Source organism: Mastigoproctus giganteus, chromosome 7 (genome assembly GCF_048544385.1).
Source record: "Mastigoproctus giganteus isolate SK-2022 chromosome 7, ASM4854438v1, whole genome shotgun sequence".
Taxonomy (NCBI): domain Eukaryota; kingdom Metazoa; phylum Arthropoda; class Arachnida; order Uropygi; family Thelyphonidae; genus Mastigoproctus; species Mastigoproctus giganteus.
Window position 1 is genome coordinate 196,617,732 of NC_143581.1, and position 16,952 is coordinate 196,634,683.

At 34.0% G+C, this 16,952-nt stretch overlaps 1 protein-coding gene across 2 annotated transcripts in view; it reads right to left on the reverse strand.

The window, feature by feature from the left end:
- LOC150083526 (phosphatidate cytidylyltransferase, photoreceptor-specific-like) overlaps nt 1-16,952 on the reverse strand; it is a 169,801-nt gene that overhangs the window by 20,731 nt on the left and 132,118 nt on the right. For both annotated transcript variants that reach the window (XM_090377335.1, XM_090377336.1), the window contains 3 exons: nt 11,592-11,711; nt 8,974-9,056; nt 1,109-1,265 (listed from right to left, as the gene is read on the reverse strand). In XM_090377335.1, coding sequence (XP_090233461.1) covers nt 1,109-1,265; nt 8,974-9,056; nt 11,592-11,711 — 360 coding nt within the window. The remainder of the gene's footprint in view (nt 1-1,108; nt 1,266-8,973; nt 9,057-11,591; nt 11,712-16,952) is intronic.

Consider the following 16,952-nt stretch of genomic DNA (forward strand, 5'->3'; position numbering starts at 1 on the left):
AATTATATACTGTATATATATAATTTGTATTATGAAATGTAATTTTTATAATTATATTATTGTAATAAATATTGTATGACATATATATTTTTTAATATTATATATATATTGAGAAAATTGAGTAGGGGTGCCTGCAAAATAAAATAAATTACTTAGGGGTGGTGCTGTTATTGCAATTTTAAATTACTAATCAAATTATTTACTAAATATTTTTTGGCCCCAAGGGAAATTTTTTTCTTAAACTAGCTTGGCAGTCAATGTGTTAAAGGGATCAGAGATAATTCTCAGACATATCATGGCACGGTACTTCCTGTACCATTTCTTCAATGACTCTAATGATATCCTTACAACATTGTCTACTTCACACACTAAACTAAACATGGTAGGCCATGGAGGTTAATATACAATGCCAGACAAATTAAAAGCAACTTATCTATTTCAATCTTTTTTTTCATTTTTTTTTTTTTTTGGCTTAAAAATATGCTTAAATTTTTTTATTAACAAAAAGCTGTGAGCATTATCCTCAAGGTGATGCCAACTGAAGAAACTACCAATTTCTCCAAAAAAAAATTCAGGCATATATTAAATGGGGTAGCTAATTTACTAGGAATTTGTCCTAAGCCCTCAAGTAACCTGTGGAGGTCTAAAGACAGTTAGGGTAGCCTAAAGACTTAAAGCAATTATTAGACACATTCCACAACTTAATCCTGTGAACACATGGCAATCCAAGGTGAATTTTATGAACTGGAAGGCAGTGTTCTCAGAGAGGGAGAGGTTGTTTCCAGAGTTATCCTTTAATTTTCAGTTGTGATGTTTTATTATATTATTCCAAACTTCTTAAATGCATACCACAATTTATATAAAATATAACATTACCAAGTGATTCTATTCTACATATTATTGCACATCTTTTCCAACTATTTAAGATCAACCGAGGCTTAGGATACTACCAATACCACTAGAGAGGTCACATGAATATTTTCATTTTCAAACTATACTATAACTTTTGAGGTTTCTATTACAGCCAAAACCTATTATCTAACCTATATATTCTATAAAGAATGTTTGCATCTAATATGATTAATTGCAATACAAATAAGTAACTTACAATAATACCAAACATAACAGTTGCGATTCCACCTCCAATAAATCCTTCCCATGTCTTCTTTGGTGAAAGTTTAATTAATGGTGTCCTTCCAAAAAAGAAACCAAATAAGTATGCCATTACATCATTGCATATGATCATTGACACTGGAACAATGAACCTAGGAGATTAAAAAAATGATGTAAAACATACAGACTTCATATAATTTAGCAATGGAAAACTTATACAATTTTTAATATACAGAAAATTAATGAAATCAAATAAATTGTGAAATTACAAGAAATCAATTATATTTTTTTATTCATCTTATGAAATACTACAAAAGAAATTTATTAATATAAAGTTCAAGGGACCTAAATTAAATTTTTGGATTTGTAATAAAACGGTCTACCAAAAATGTCAAAACTTGACCATTTTCACTAGTACATATCTATTAATATTAACTTAAGCTTTGGTTAGATTACAAATAATAAGAATATTTTATTTAGATTTTCTTTTTATAAGAGAAGTCATGAGAAAAACAATACAACTGAAATGAATATATATAATTAATATCAAAAACCAGCAAAAGCAGAATCACAGTATTAATATTACAGGAAACCTGAAAACCAATTAACTCTAATTTTTTTTATCCTTTAATTCTTTCTTTAAATTAATTAATTTAAAGAAAGAATCCAATTTCATTTACATGAAATTAACTACAGCACAGACATTTTACTTTTTACTTTCATCACTGTAAAAAAAAAACTTCATTTTATCAATACTAAATGCAGCAGCCAATCCACAAAGCAGTACTAATGTTGGGCTATTATACAACAGCAGTTGTTGTCCAATTCCTCAATTACATGCATAAAGTGGTAAAAAAGATTTTGCTTTTATCACTACAACATCCAGTATGGCACAACAGCTATTAACTAATAATTTTGAAACTTAATTTCTTTCTCTATAAAGATTAATATTATTTAAGTAGCAAATCAGAGCATCAAACTGAATTTTTTCTGCACTGCATTTTAACTTCCACTTCTCAAGAAACTAAAATTTCAATTCAGTTCTGGTTTCACTGGCAGTTTAGCATTAGCCATATGGTGCAAGGAAGCTTCGAACTTTTGCTGCATCAGTCAAAAAAAAAATAAAATAAAATAATAATAATAAATAAATAAAATAAATTTGGCAGGAAAAAACCTTTTTTTTGAATGCTCAACAGAAGGTTAATCTATGACATTTTTCAATTTAGCCAAATAAATTTTTAACAATAAAGCAATGCTTTTTAATAATTTAATAACAAACACAAAGCAAAAATAAAATTTTAAAATCTGAATGAAAATTAAACACTTGTCTGTATATAGTAAAATCTATCTTTAATTTCTTAAAGGGATCAGAGATAATTCTCAGACATTTCATGATACATCCTGTCCAATTTCTTCAGTGCCTCTAATGCTAATTTTACAACATCATCTATCTATTTCACAAACTAAACATGGTAGTATCCTGTAAAACAAATTAAGCTGAAAAAGCCTAAACCTGGGGCTCAGTTTACATACTGTTTATGCAGAATGAGATAATGCTTCATGTCTCTGGATGAAACTAATTCTTTGGGTGGGGGGAGGGATAACTGCTTAAAAAATTCCTTTTACTTATTAATTTTTATGACTTTTATATGCCGTTTACTGAAGAGAAGACAAATGCATTATTGGGTCACTGGTAATAATTGTGGGGGGGGAGGGGGCTTAAACATATTCTTGTTATTTATTACATAGTTGCAAATTTTTGACAGTTGAGGTGATTACACAACAAGAAAACAGGAGACATCCTGCTTTTTTACAAAAAAGCAGGATATTTTTTCAAAAAATAGAAGGAAAATAGAAGTTTTTTTTAAAGTACATGCTATACTATAAATTATTCAGTGACAACTACATCTTTTATATTAAATACAACCACAGGATTGTTTACCAGTACAGAATTCTTTTGAACATTAACATATTTAAGATTTTTTAGTTTGTGCATTTCTGTTTGGATTGTCATTAGACATTATCTAATTATGACTGCTTCAAGAAAGATATTGTTGCAGAGCTCTTCAGAAATGTTGGATCAAAGTTTTTTTTTTTATAACAGTGGCACTGAAATTTAGACTTGGCTGTCAAGAGCATTTCCAAAGATTCACCAGAAACATAAGATCTGAACCTATCTTTCTTCACACAGCTGAATATTCTCTTACACTTAGCACTGATATGATGAATTGTTAAAATGCTAGGCATGAATTTGGATAATCTGTTATATTTTAAGCACTCCTCCTGTGCACTTTTTAGTTCAACAAACAGGAATCACTGTGCATAAATTCTTTCTTTCTTTCATAATAGTATCTGGTAGTTTCTCTGCATTGAAATCAACTGACACTGCAAATTATCCTTTTATTTATCTTCAATGATACTGAGAAGTACTGGTAACTTTTTTTTTTTTTTTTTTGCGAAATTTATTCATTTCAATTTCATTAAAAAAAAATTGTTCTCCAAATAGCACTTGGATAATGAATTGGTTCTCCAAATATTATATTTAAGTTAAATAATATTTAACTTAATGCTTCTAAAAACCCAGTTAGGCAACCTGCTATCTATGAATTCTGTTTGGAGTTAGCAGATGAATTCACAATAGAAAATCAGCTAACCTACAAACTAAGTCCACAATTTACCAAATTTATTCACAGTCATATAGATACTGTTATAAGTGTATTAAATATATGAAGTCGTAACATTTCATTGGATCATATTATCGACATTTGAATCATCTCTATCAACTTAATGCTATAACATGTAAACTTTCACTTTCTCAAATTTTCAAAGTAACTGACTGTTGGAACAAACTTTCATCTCTGTTGTGAAGTGAGTAGTTTGAATTTAAGGAAGAGTTAGACAAATTATTAAATGAAATGGACAGATGAGGTAGGTATATTTTTTTTTTTTTTTTTTTTGGCTGATGCTATATAAGCTTGCATCCTTGGCCACTTCTGATACTAATACTTCTTTTTAATCATATATATATATATAAAGCAGCATATTTTTTTTACTGTTTTGACATTGTCTCTGTCAACATATCTCTCCACTTATATCTCATTAGTTTATTGTAACTGTGATTGACAAGGAAGGTGGCCTTTACTAATTTATTATTATTATTATTAATATCAATTTATTTCTGAAGAAATGTCCCTTTACAGTTAAGCAGCTAGAGGACCTGAGTTACATACAGAGATAAAACATAAAATACAGACAAATACATTGTATACAGAGCCAGATACAATATACGGCCTTAAACAGCCACTGGTGAAGATACAAAAACATAAAGTTACAACAAACACAAAAACAGATTTTTAACAGAAAAAAGTGCATACGGATACATCGGAGTGTGGATAGTGCGGCATCACATAGCGTCCACCTAGGGCATGACTAAGAAATACATGTCTGCAAGAATGGAAGCTCTGTATGTTCTGTCCTTGCAAAGTTTCTCAACGTCTATGGCTAATCTATTGAATATCTGGAAGGAGTTATGTGGAAACATATTGTCCAGGGAGGACATGCTACGCAGCATCGATCTGTATGGGGAGGTGCTGGACTGGCATCTTCTCCTGTCGGACGGTCTGGCGATGATATCCCAAATATCGGGTGAGCTCAGTTTACCGGATAGAAGCTGAGAGAGGGTAAGAAGGTTCCTAGAGATGATGAGATACCTCCAAGGAAGCGTATTAAGATTGGTGACCAGAACAGATTTTGAGATTGTAGGTGTTAGCCCGGCAACCCTATTTAGCCATTTCAAGATCCAGAATTCCAGGGAGAGGAGCCTGGCTTGGTATGATGAGGGTACTGAGGACCATATAGTCGAGGCATATAATGGAATTGGGAAAATGCAACGAAGAATGTATTTGATGATAAGGTCCGGGTTATGGAAATTGGAGATCTCTTGTTTTACTGCCCATAAAGCCGAATATGTTTTTGTTCGAGTGGCATTAAAGTGAGGCAAGAAGGTGAGGTCTTTGTCCCAGATGAAACCCAAATCTTTATGTTGGGTGACTTTTTTTAACTGGAGAGTTCGCTATAATGATGTTCACATCATTGGTATTTTTCTTCTTGGTGATAGAGAGTTGTGCAGTTTTCTCTTTATTAATGGAGAGCCCAATCGCATGAAGGTAGTTTTCCAGTTCATGTAGCTGTCGGTTGGAGCTCACAGTAATAGACTGGAGAGACTGGGGGCATTTTGTGATGATGAAGAACTTAATATCATCTGCGTAGGTGGTAAAATTAGTACGGTTTGATAGAAAGGGTTCTAAAGATGCGGCGAAGAGAGCGGCAGAGAGAACGCCCCCTTGGGGGAGCCCTCTGGAGCAGAGAATGTAGTGATTATGATTTTGATTTCTGATCCATAGGGTCCTGGAATGAAGGAGTTTCCTAAGGAGAACTAGGATGTTGCCGGAGATTTTGAAGTAGTTGCACAGTATGGTACATAATGCATGGGTGGACAGATTATTGACAGGGACAGGTGGTGTTCCTGTTTATATTTCTAGAGACTATCAGCAAGTGAGTTAGGGAGTTGAAAACGAATCATTTATTTTTTTTTTTAAATAAATCTTTAATGATATTAATTTTTAATAAATTTTAAGTTCTTTTATTAATCTTTAATGCTTTCTAAATTGAGAGAGGGCATCATAATGAGCCATAACATATGCACTGAATTGGAAATGAGACACCTGCAGAAAAGTGTGTTATGGCTAACTTAACAATTATGGAAAACTATTCACAGCTATATTTATTAACAAAAATAAGAAATTTGCAGAATTTTTTAAAAATTCCAATTTTAATGCAGTTCTGCTATTTTTTGAAAAAATAAAAATCTGGAAAAACCTGTTTTTGCAAAAAAGATGGGGAAACACTGACTACACTATAACAGTGACACAGAGAAAGGGTTAAATCGAATGAAAAAAAAAGACTGATTCATCATTATATTATTCATTTTTATGGCATTTTAATTAATTTAAATATTATAAATATACCAATATTTAAGCATTTCTTCATTAATTACATAATTGTTGTGCAAGAACCTCTAAAGCAAGTGGTCCTGGATGGCTGTCCCAGGGCCATTGTCAAAGCTGGTCATTACTAATAGTGCAAGGAAGCCCAAAGCATATATTGCACCAGCCAAAAAAAAAAAAGAGTAAAATAATAATAAAATAAAAGGAAATAGACAACCTTTGTATTACCCTCCTCCTCAGACTCAGAAGTATTGGTAAATCTAGCTGACCTTTGAATTTCGCCAAACTGTAAGCCTCAATCACCCACGTAGGTAACTTATTCCAGTAATTTATAACTCGCTGACTAAAATAAAACTTCCTACAATCCAGTCTAAATATCTCCCCCCCCCCCAGTAACTTGAATTTATGGCCCCTAGTTCTAGAATCATTTATAATCATGAAAATTTCATCCTCATTCATTTTACTTTTCCCTCTCAGAGCCTTCAACACCTTAATCAAGTCTCTTCTAAGGTGTCTAGTTTCCGAGCTGTGCAACCCACATATTCATAGTCTTTCCTCATATGAGCACCCATTTGCCGATCTCACCAGACGAGTTACTGTCTTTGGACCCTTTCGAAAAGCGTGATGTCTTTTTATAGGTGCGTCTCCATACTTGAACACAGTATCTCTACTAGCAAATGTTTGATAAATCATCGATAGGACACCATGGGCCTTCCTTGCAACCTGTCTACAATGCCCAGAAGACTTCATGTCTGGCCGTAACTTCCAAGTACCTTTCTTCCACTACTGACTTTAGTTTGTTTTTAGCTAATAAATTTTAATGTATTATAGCTAATTGTACACAAAAAAAATCTTTAAAAAGCTCTATAAATTAAACAGAAATTTTCAATATGTTCCTCTTTATACTCTAACATAACCACTAAGTCAGAAGAGTTTACAATTTATCTTAACAGAATACAATCTTGAACTGCATTTAGCAGCCATACGGGCTTGAGCCACAGCACACAAACACGTGTGCATTACTGAACTTTTTTACTTGACCACTCAGCTATGTTTGATCTAATGATATATATTATTTTAGTCATATTACAATAGAAGATAATCCTACACTCAATCACTGTTATTATCATTCTTTAACTTTTGTAGAATCTATGAAATATAATCTGTAACACATCCAGCCACTGGTCAGGTGCCAACATACCTTTTTTATCAATCAGACAAAAGGCATTTGATGTAATCCATCCATAATGCAATTGAAGTTTAACATTGACAAGTGTAAAGTACTGCATATGGGACGCAGTAACCCCAGAGTAAAGTATCAACTGTGTGGTACTACACTGGTAGTGGTAGAGAGTGAAAAGGACCTGGGGGTAATATGAAAGCAGATATGAAGTTTCCTGAGCAGTGCAGACGGCCTGCAGGAGTAGCTCATGGTGTCTTGTCAATGATATACAGGAATTTTTCTAGCAGGGATAAGGAGGTGATTATCTCCTTGTATAAGGCAATGGTCAGACCACACCTTCAGTACTGTATACAGGTCTGGAGGTCTCATTTTAAGAAAGATGTAGAGCTGTTGGAATGAGTACAAAGAAGGGCAAAAAGATTAGTGAATGGAACAAAGGGTTGCTCTTACGAAGACAGGCTTAAGTTTTGCAAATTAGTGTCTGGAGACTAGGCACCTGTGAGGTGATCTGACTGAGGTGTATAAAGCCTTGAATGGTTTGAGCATGCTCAATGCTGATGGATTCTTCCTCTTGCTCAGAATAATCTCCTGAGAGGGCATAAATTCAAATTGAGGAAGACGGTTGAAGGATAGATGTGTGGAGGTTTGCCTTTAACCAGCGGGTGGTTGATTGCTGGAACAAACTTCCATCTGTCGTTGTAGAAGTTGATAGCTTAAATAAATTCCAAGGCAGAACTTGACAAACATTTGGAGTGAGTGGATGGGTGAAATAAGGGTGGTGTTTTTTTTTTTTTTTTTTTTTTTTGGCTGATGCTATATAAGCTTGCTTTCTTGCATCATGTGCCCTTGCTAATGGTAATGCTATTGTTGGGCCCAAGATTTATTGATAAATTTACTGAAAGGTTGATCACGCATACCAATGATGCAGTGATCACTAGGTGCAACTTAAATTTTCTCTACTGTTAAAATATTTTAACTGATGATAAATTAAATCAAGGTCCTTTAAAGTATATTTAACATATCCTTTTTCTTTCATAAATACACAAACCGTAGGTCTCCTATCTTGTAGTTTCAAATTTGAACTCATTTCACTTTCATCAGTGGGGAATATTGGAAAAGCCAAATATATTATATTCACACTTGTGTAACTTGAAAGACAAACATAACAAACCATGTTGACACACCTTGCTATAATTACTGCTGTTCACTATCAAAAACAAGGCTATCCTTCATTTTGAATTTGCATGTGGAAAATTAAGGCCATTATACAGAACAAGTGTACAGTAGAAATATATTAGCATGCCTCTATCTGCTCTCCTGGAGGCAGAGAAAAGAGTATGTTCCTGTAATATTTTTAAACCTCTCAAGCAGTCTGTCACCAATACACAGACAAGAGATGCTTCTGCTTTTTATCAAATAAAAGTCCCAAAATTCAGAATAAATAGTTTTATATATTCAACTTGGTGTCACAATGTAATCATTTTTCAAGCAGTAAATTCTCTTGTTATTTTTTTCAAAACTGGAGTCAGAAATAAAATTACCCAGAAATGAAATAATACAGAAAATTCACCAACTGTGCTAAGATATCTAAATATTTCAACATCTTCCTACAATTTTAAAACTAAACAAAGAACTGAATAAGACAAATGAATAAAAATAAAACACACTTACCATATAAGTCCTTCAAACATATTCTGCATAATGAGATAAGACTGGGTAACAACAATCAACAAGGTGATATGAGTCCATGCAAACTATAACAAGGAAACATATTATAGTAAATCACTTTGTATTTTTTTGGTACTTTTTTAAACCTTTAAATGAATGTTGCAGTATGTCATTTTAAGTATCATTGTGTGTCAATCAAGACAATGTGTTGGGTACTTGTCCAAATATGTGTTTGTGTATGTTCATTCACATGCCCCTTAAAGGAATATGTCCCACAATCATTGTAACTTACTGAAGATAGTCAAAGGTTTTTATTTGCTATGTGCAACACCAGTTTAATGTTGCTTTATGTGTTACTTACACTTTATAAAGTTCTGGTATTTTTATTTATGTTTTACTTAAGTTTGTAATCTGAAAGTGCAATTAATGAAAATTATTTATTTTATTTTATTTGTTGTATTCTAAGAGCATGAGCTCTTAGAATAAAACAAATAAAATGTACTTCAGTTTTGGAAGCACTATCCTAAATTAAATATTTTTTTCGATAAGTAAGCACAAATTAAAATAACGTGAGTGGTGAATGCTATCATCATAATGTGCTAATAAATTCATAAAATTCAAAAATGGCACATAAACAAAAGGCCAATGTTTGCAATCTTAATGACTAATCTCTAAATCAAAAGGAGGTTCTAATATGAATGTAATTAATAAGTGGTTAACAGGTAAATAATAAGTGAACTTGTAGGTTGTTTCTTATCAGACATTCAAAATATCCAAAGACATTCAAAGACACTCCCCGACTTACGTAATACTCAACTTACATAGATTTAACTTTACTTAAGTTTTTGCCAGCTGAAAAACTGAAAAAAATATGGAAACATATTTTGCTTCCCGTAGAAATAAATGGAGGTATTGTGAAAATATCGTAACTGAACACAATAACACTTTTTTTTTTTTTTTTTTTTTTTTTGGTAATTCGTTCCAAAACCTCAGAGATTGAAATTTTTGCTATATAAAACTCTCTAAAAGGCCATTTTTATAATGGAAATTGTATTAGTTTTATATAAATTTATGTCAAATAAGCACAACACAAAAAATCACTTTTAACTAAAGGGTGCATAAACAAAACATGCAGTCAACATGGCTGCACTTTTATCATTATCATATGTTCGGGTATAAGAATCAATTTTGAATGCCTTTGTGATATTTTTCTAAATCACATTTCTGGAGGTCATGACCATAAAATAATAAAAACAATGCACTTTCTGGTTTATTGGGCTTTTCTGTTAGTGAAATCTATTATAAACAGGTAATAAACTTGATCTTATTGTCTTTGCGATAATACCGATAGCTGGAATTCTGGGGGTTTTTACGTTATTATGGTGAAATGTGCTTCCCCTTCCATGAAATCTTCAATCATATAAAAAACAAATACATTTTCAGAATCTTCTCTTCATTCCTATTTACTTATTACAATAGTGAAGGGAAAGAGACCAACAGAAAGTGCAAGTGCTGGTAGTGCTAGGAAACAAAATAAAATTGATTTAGAAATGAAGATGATTAATTAAGATGTACGAAGCAGGACAAAGTTTGTCATCTATTGCACAGAATTAGGTCTCACTGCTTCAATAGTGAATATTTTTTTAAAGGACAGTGCACGTATAAAAGAACATGTTAAAGGATCAATGCATTTAAGATCAACAGTGATCACAAAACAGCATTCTTGTGCTATATTGAAATGGAAAAGGTATTAATAATATGGATGGAAAATCACATTCAGAAGTAAGTGCCCCTGAATCTAATGGCTATTCAAGCAAAAGCAAGACGTATTTATGAAGATATTAAGTATGGCAAACCCCAAGCCAAGTTCATGGCAAGCAACAGGTGGTTAAATAGGGTGGTTCAAGCATTGCACTGGTATCCACAACGTTAAAGTATAATTTTTGTAATTGCACACTTTTGTAATTTTGTACACTTTTGAAATTTTTACTGCACATGAGATAAAAAAAAATTGAATAAATAATTCTATTTACATGTTCATCAAACATTTCTTTTTTTTTTTTTTTTTTTTTCCTTCAATCAAATTTAGTGTGCATTGTTGTGAGTGCTGCATAAGCCTTTAAGGAAATTCCGACTTACATAAAATTCGACTTACGTAGAGTTCCACAGAATGCAACCCTTATGTAAATAGTAGTAGTGGAGTGTGTGTGTGTGTGTGTGTGTGTGTGTGTGTGTGTGTGTGTGTGTGTGTGTGTGTGTGGCAAAAAACATGACACATATCTAAAATATCTTTATACTAAAGATAAAAAATGACATTTATTTATTAGCTTACAAATATCATTTCATAATTTAAAAAACAGCACCATCAATCAGCTATGTGAAAAAAATAATAGTTTAATGAAAGATTACTATATACATTCATGCAAAATTTTGAAGACAATGACTTACAGATTAGTTGAAGTTATCGTCAAATAAGAACTAGCTCACTACAATATGATCAAGTAATAACTTGTGTATTATTAACTTCTAAAGATAAATTAAGACTGAAATTCTGAAAATGATTTGCTGAATATGCAAGTCATTGTCTAAAACTGAAAGGAAGGAATTATAAACATCCTTACCAGTGAGAACTGCTTCATATAATATTTCTTCACAAGACTCAAAACGAACCATATAAATCCAATTATATACAGGGAAAATGAAATGAATCTGTGATAAGTCACCAATGGTGTCATGAAGTCCTATTTAAAAAATAAAATAATGTTTATCAACTATTTTTAATTCTTAAAAAATAAGAATCTATTAAGAATTCTTAAATCTTAATGAGAAAATGAATATTATTATTTCGTAATTATGATAGTATGATATTCAGTTAGTTAAGCAATTGTTGTCATGACATGCATATAGCTTTTAAATACAATAATGATCTTCACTGGGAGAGGAAGAAGATATTTTCCTAACACTACTGACTTTACAGGATACATTCATTTCTCAAAATTTTGGTTATTGAATGGAAATTTTAAGAATGATGGCATTGGGTTTTTGAGAGTTTATAATTAACAAATAGTATCGCTAGCTAAAACCAACTGTTCATGACATAACTGTCTTAGCAATGGACTAATGAACACAGTAGTTTCAAATTTCAACTTATTTCACTTTCATCTGTGGGACATATTGGAAAAGCCAAATACAGTGGTACCTTGGATTACGAGTAACTTGGTCTGCGAGTGTTTTGCAAGACGAGCAAAAATTTTTAATAAATTTTAACTTGATAAACGAGCGAGGTCTTGCAATACGAGTACAGTCAGTCCTCGTATAACACGTGTTTGCATTACACGAATTCGATCATACACGATTTATAAATAGGGGAACGATATCTTATATAACACGAACCGAATTCGCTTATGCACGACTCGCCTTTGTGTTTACAAGAAATGGCAGTCGAACGCAGAATCACCCCAAATGAACGCAACACGATGGGAATGAAGAAGATTCCGAAAATGTATTTATGTGTTTTATATCAGTGAAGGGGAAACACATTTCACCATAATAACTTAAAAACCAACACAATTCCAGCTATCGGTATAATCGCAAATGCAATTAGACCGAGTTTACTACCAGTTTATAACAGATTGCACTAGCAGAAACGCAACTGGAAATTGTTTTTATTGTTTTATTGTAGTAACCCCTTGAAAGTGCTTTAGGAAAATGTGAGGTGTTAATAGTGTATCTCGGCCTTTATGGTGTTGTTTATTCAGTTGCTACACGGGCGCAGCTTTGTTTATGTGTATCAAGGGTGCCTCCTCATTTTGTAATTGTGCTTTATTTCCTAAAAATTGCCTACTGAGCGTCACGTGATCACGTGCTGCTCGGGATTGTGGTTAATCGTCTCGCATGTTCGGTCTCAGTCGGCATACCTCATTCGTATACAGTCAACATTGTAGTGAACATTCGTGCTAGCGTTGTGACCACGTGTATGTGCGTAAAGCAATTTTTTTTTTTGTGTTCAAATTTAGTGACTGTTATTTATTAACTGTACACTACGAAAATGGCCCCAATGAAGAAGAGGGTTGAAAAGGAAGGCGGTAAGAAGAAGGAGATGATTACGGTACAAATTAAGAAGGAAATCATCGAGAAGCACGAACAAGGTATGAAAGTGGCCGCCATCGCAAGATTTTATAAGAAGTCTACGTCAACAATTTGCACAATATTAAAGAAGAAAGAAGAACTAAGGGGACTAGACGTAGCAAAAGGAGTCACAAGAATATCAAAGCAACGGCCACGTATTCTGGAAGATGTTGAAAAGTTGCTTTTGGTGTGGATAAATGAGAAGCAACTAGCAGGTGATACTGTGACCGAGAACTTGATCTGTGAGAAGGGAAAGGCCTTGTACGCCGACCTCTTCAGTAAACAGCCAGGTACGTCTACAGAAAACGAAGAAGGCTTCAAGGCGAGCAGGGGATGGTTTGATAACTTTAAGAGGAGAAGTGGCATCCATAGTGTTGTGAGGCACGGAGAGGCTGCGAGTTCGGACGCTAAGGCAGCTGAGGCGTTCGTTGCCGAGTTCCAGAAGCTCATGGTTTCCGAGTGTTACCTGCCGCAGCAAGTGTTTAATTGCGATGAAACGGGGCTTTTTTGGAAAAAGATGCCAAAGAGGACCTACATTACAGCAGAAGAGAATGTAATGCTCGGTCACAAGCCCATGAAAGACCGTCTCACCCTCTTGCTGTGCGCTAATGCAAGCGGTGATTTCAAAGTCAAGCCCCTGCTCGTGTATCATTCTGAGAATCCACGAGCCTTCAAGAAATGCAAGGTGCAGAAGAGCCAGTTAAATGTTATGTGGAGGTCCAACAGCAAGGCTTGGGTCACTCGTATCTTGTTCGTTGAGTGGATCAATGAGGTCTTCGGTCCTGCAGTGAAGAAATACCTTTTAGAAAAAAAACTGCCACTCAAAGTCTTGCTGGTTATGGATAATGCTCCTGCTCATCCTCCAGACCTTGAGAACGACTTACTGGAAGAATTCGAATTCATTAAGATCCAGTTCCTTCCTCCCAACACCACTCCATTACTCCAGCCCATGGATCAGCAGGTCATTTCGAACTTTAAAAAGCTTTACATCAAGGCACTATTTCAGCGATGCTTCGAGGTGACCGAAGGAACTAACCTTACCCTCCGAGAGTTTTGGAAAAATCATTTCCACATCGTAAACTGCCTCAAAATCATCGATAAAGCCTGGGATGGGGTCACCAAGAGAACCCTCAATTCTGCTTGGAAAAAACTGTGGTCTGATTGCGTTGAGGGGTTTGCTCATGAACAGGAGCTGCCAGTTGTCGATGAAATTGTGTCCTTGGGGACGACCATGGGACTGGAGGTGAATAAGGACGACATTCAAGAGCTGGTGGAGGAATATGACCAGGAGTTTACCACCGACGAACTGATGGATCTGCATCGCGAGCAACAGCAAGGGGTGATGGAGGAAATCTCGTCTGAGGAGGAGGAGAAAAAAATGGAGACATCCCTCTCTTCAGATGAGATTAGGGAGGTGTGTAAAATGTGGGAAACAGTGCAAAATTTTGTAGAAAAGCACCACCCGAATAAGGCTGTGGCAGTGCAAGCGATGAATCTGTTTAACGACAATGCAATGTCATATTTCCGCGAAATCCTCAAAAGGAGGCAAAAGCAAGTGTCATTGGAGAGGTTCTTTGTTAAAGTCGCACAAAAAGAAAAAGTCAACAGATAGTAGTGATTCCGTTAGTGACAGTGAAAGTCGTTCTACCCAATAATTAATAAATTCGATTGCTTTTAAAAATATAAAAAGGTATGTATGTATTTTGTATTAATCATTTTTACAGTATGTGAATATTTTTGAGTTTTGGAACAAATCATCTGAGTTTCCATTATTTCTTATGGGGAAATTCGCTTTGATATACGAGTGCTTTGGATTACGAGCACGTTTCCGGAACGAATTATGCTCGCAAACCAAGGTACCACTGTATATTATATTGGCATTCGTGCTTCTGTGTAACCTGAAAGACCAACATGATAATAATACCTCTAACAATACAAGTCCATGACAACAATACCCCTGAGTCTGAGCAGTGTTTGAAGCAGGGGGAGGGAGAAAGCAGAATGACTTATGAAGGATTTTCAAGCTAGGAGGGAAAAAAAAGGTGACAGAACGGTTTCCACATTTCTGTGAATAAACTCTAGAGAGGTTTAAAATCCATGAAAATGTAGCAGAATGATTTCAGCTACAGATGACTTCAGCTATTTTGTGAAAATAAGCCAGATAACACCCACTTCAAACACTGTGTATAAAGTTACTATATGATTTTACAGATATGATGAACTTGGACACTGGTCTCTTGAAGATTTCAATTTATTGTTAAAACATTCATTTAAGCTGGCAGTGGTGGCATCCCAATCATAACACACATGGTGAAACAGGCCACATATTTCTTTTTTATTTTTGAAGACAGTTTTTTGTTTTTTTTTAATTCTGCTTGCAGTATGCCAATGCTTGACCCTTTCCTAAAGAATATAAATACTTACTAAATATAATATTTTTAATAAAATTTCAAATTTAAAAATGTGTTTTTCATAATTATTTTCAAAAGTAAAATTTTTATTAATTTAGTTGGAAAAAAAAAAAAAAAAACTATAAACATCAAAATATAAAGATAAAAATACAGTATTAGTAATTTCCATTTTCAACTTAGGATAAAAACTTGTTAATTATGATAGCTCTCAAGCAGGCCTATAGAGACCCAGGCTACCACATGGATTTGATTAATTTCTATGGTTCAAGTAAAGGTTCTATTCCTTACAGTCCTTTTATGACTTTGTAATTCCATTATTGGGTTTCCACTTTGATTTTCTAAAATGTAATTCTCCCCGACACCAACATTTTTAACATTCTTCAGTTTATATAATTGGAGGTTTTGTATAATGGCGAACCAGCCATTTCGCTCAGATCTGAATCTAACTAAACATCTTTAGAATATTTTGGAATAACAAAGCCAGAACAAGATATTCTAGTAAAAGAAAAGATATAGCTGCAGCTTTACAAGAGTGTAGCAAAATTCCAGTTCTATACACCAAAAAACATGTACACGTTTTTGGTATGTGGATCCCCCAGAGGGATACAGTGACACAGCAACAGTCAAAAATAAAAAACAAAAATTCCCATTTCACCTATCCATCTCCTCCAATAATTTGTCTAGTTCTTCCTCGAATTTATTCAAACTACTGACTTCCGCAACAACAGAGGGAAGCTTGTTTCAGCAATCAACCACCTGTTGGCTGAAGGCAAACTTCCGCACATCTATTCTCCAACCATACTTCCTCGATTTTAATTTATGCACCCTCATTTGCATAGTCTCAACAGGAGGAAGAATCCCATGAGCACTGAGTTTGCCTAAACCATTCAAAGTCTTAAACACCACAATTAGATCACTTTGCAGGTACCTAGTCTCCAGTTGCTACAATTTGCAGAACTGAAGCCTTTATTGGTAAGAGCATCCCTTTGTTCCCCTCACCAATCTCACTACTTTTCTCTGTACCCATTAGAGCAGCTTTATATCCTTCCTAAAATGAGGGCTCAAGGTCTGTATGCAGTACTGAAGACGTGGCATGTCCATTGCCTTATACAATGGGATAATCACCTCCTTATCCCTACTAGTAAAATTCCTGTTTATCATTAACAAAACCCTATGAGCTGTATTGGCAGCCTGTCAGCACTGCTCACAGACCTTCATATCAGACTGCAAAATTACTTCCAGGTCTTTTTCATTTTCTACTACTATAATATAACAAAATTGATAAGTTACTCTGGGATTACTGCTATCCCAGAGTAACTTATCATTCTATATCTTCTCCCACTCACCATCCCTTTATCCAGAGAAGTAACTTTTCCTTAATGCCACACTGCTCCAATTTGTATAAAAACAGTATCAAAATCATTCCTAAAATCCAGGTATATG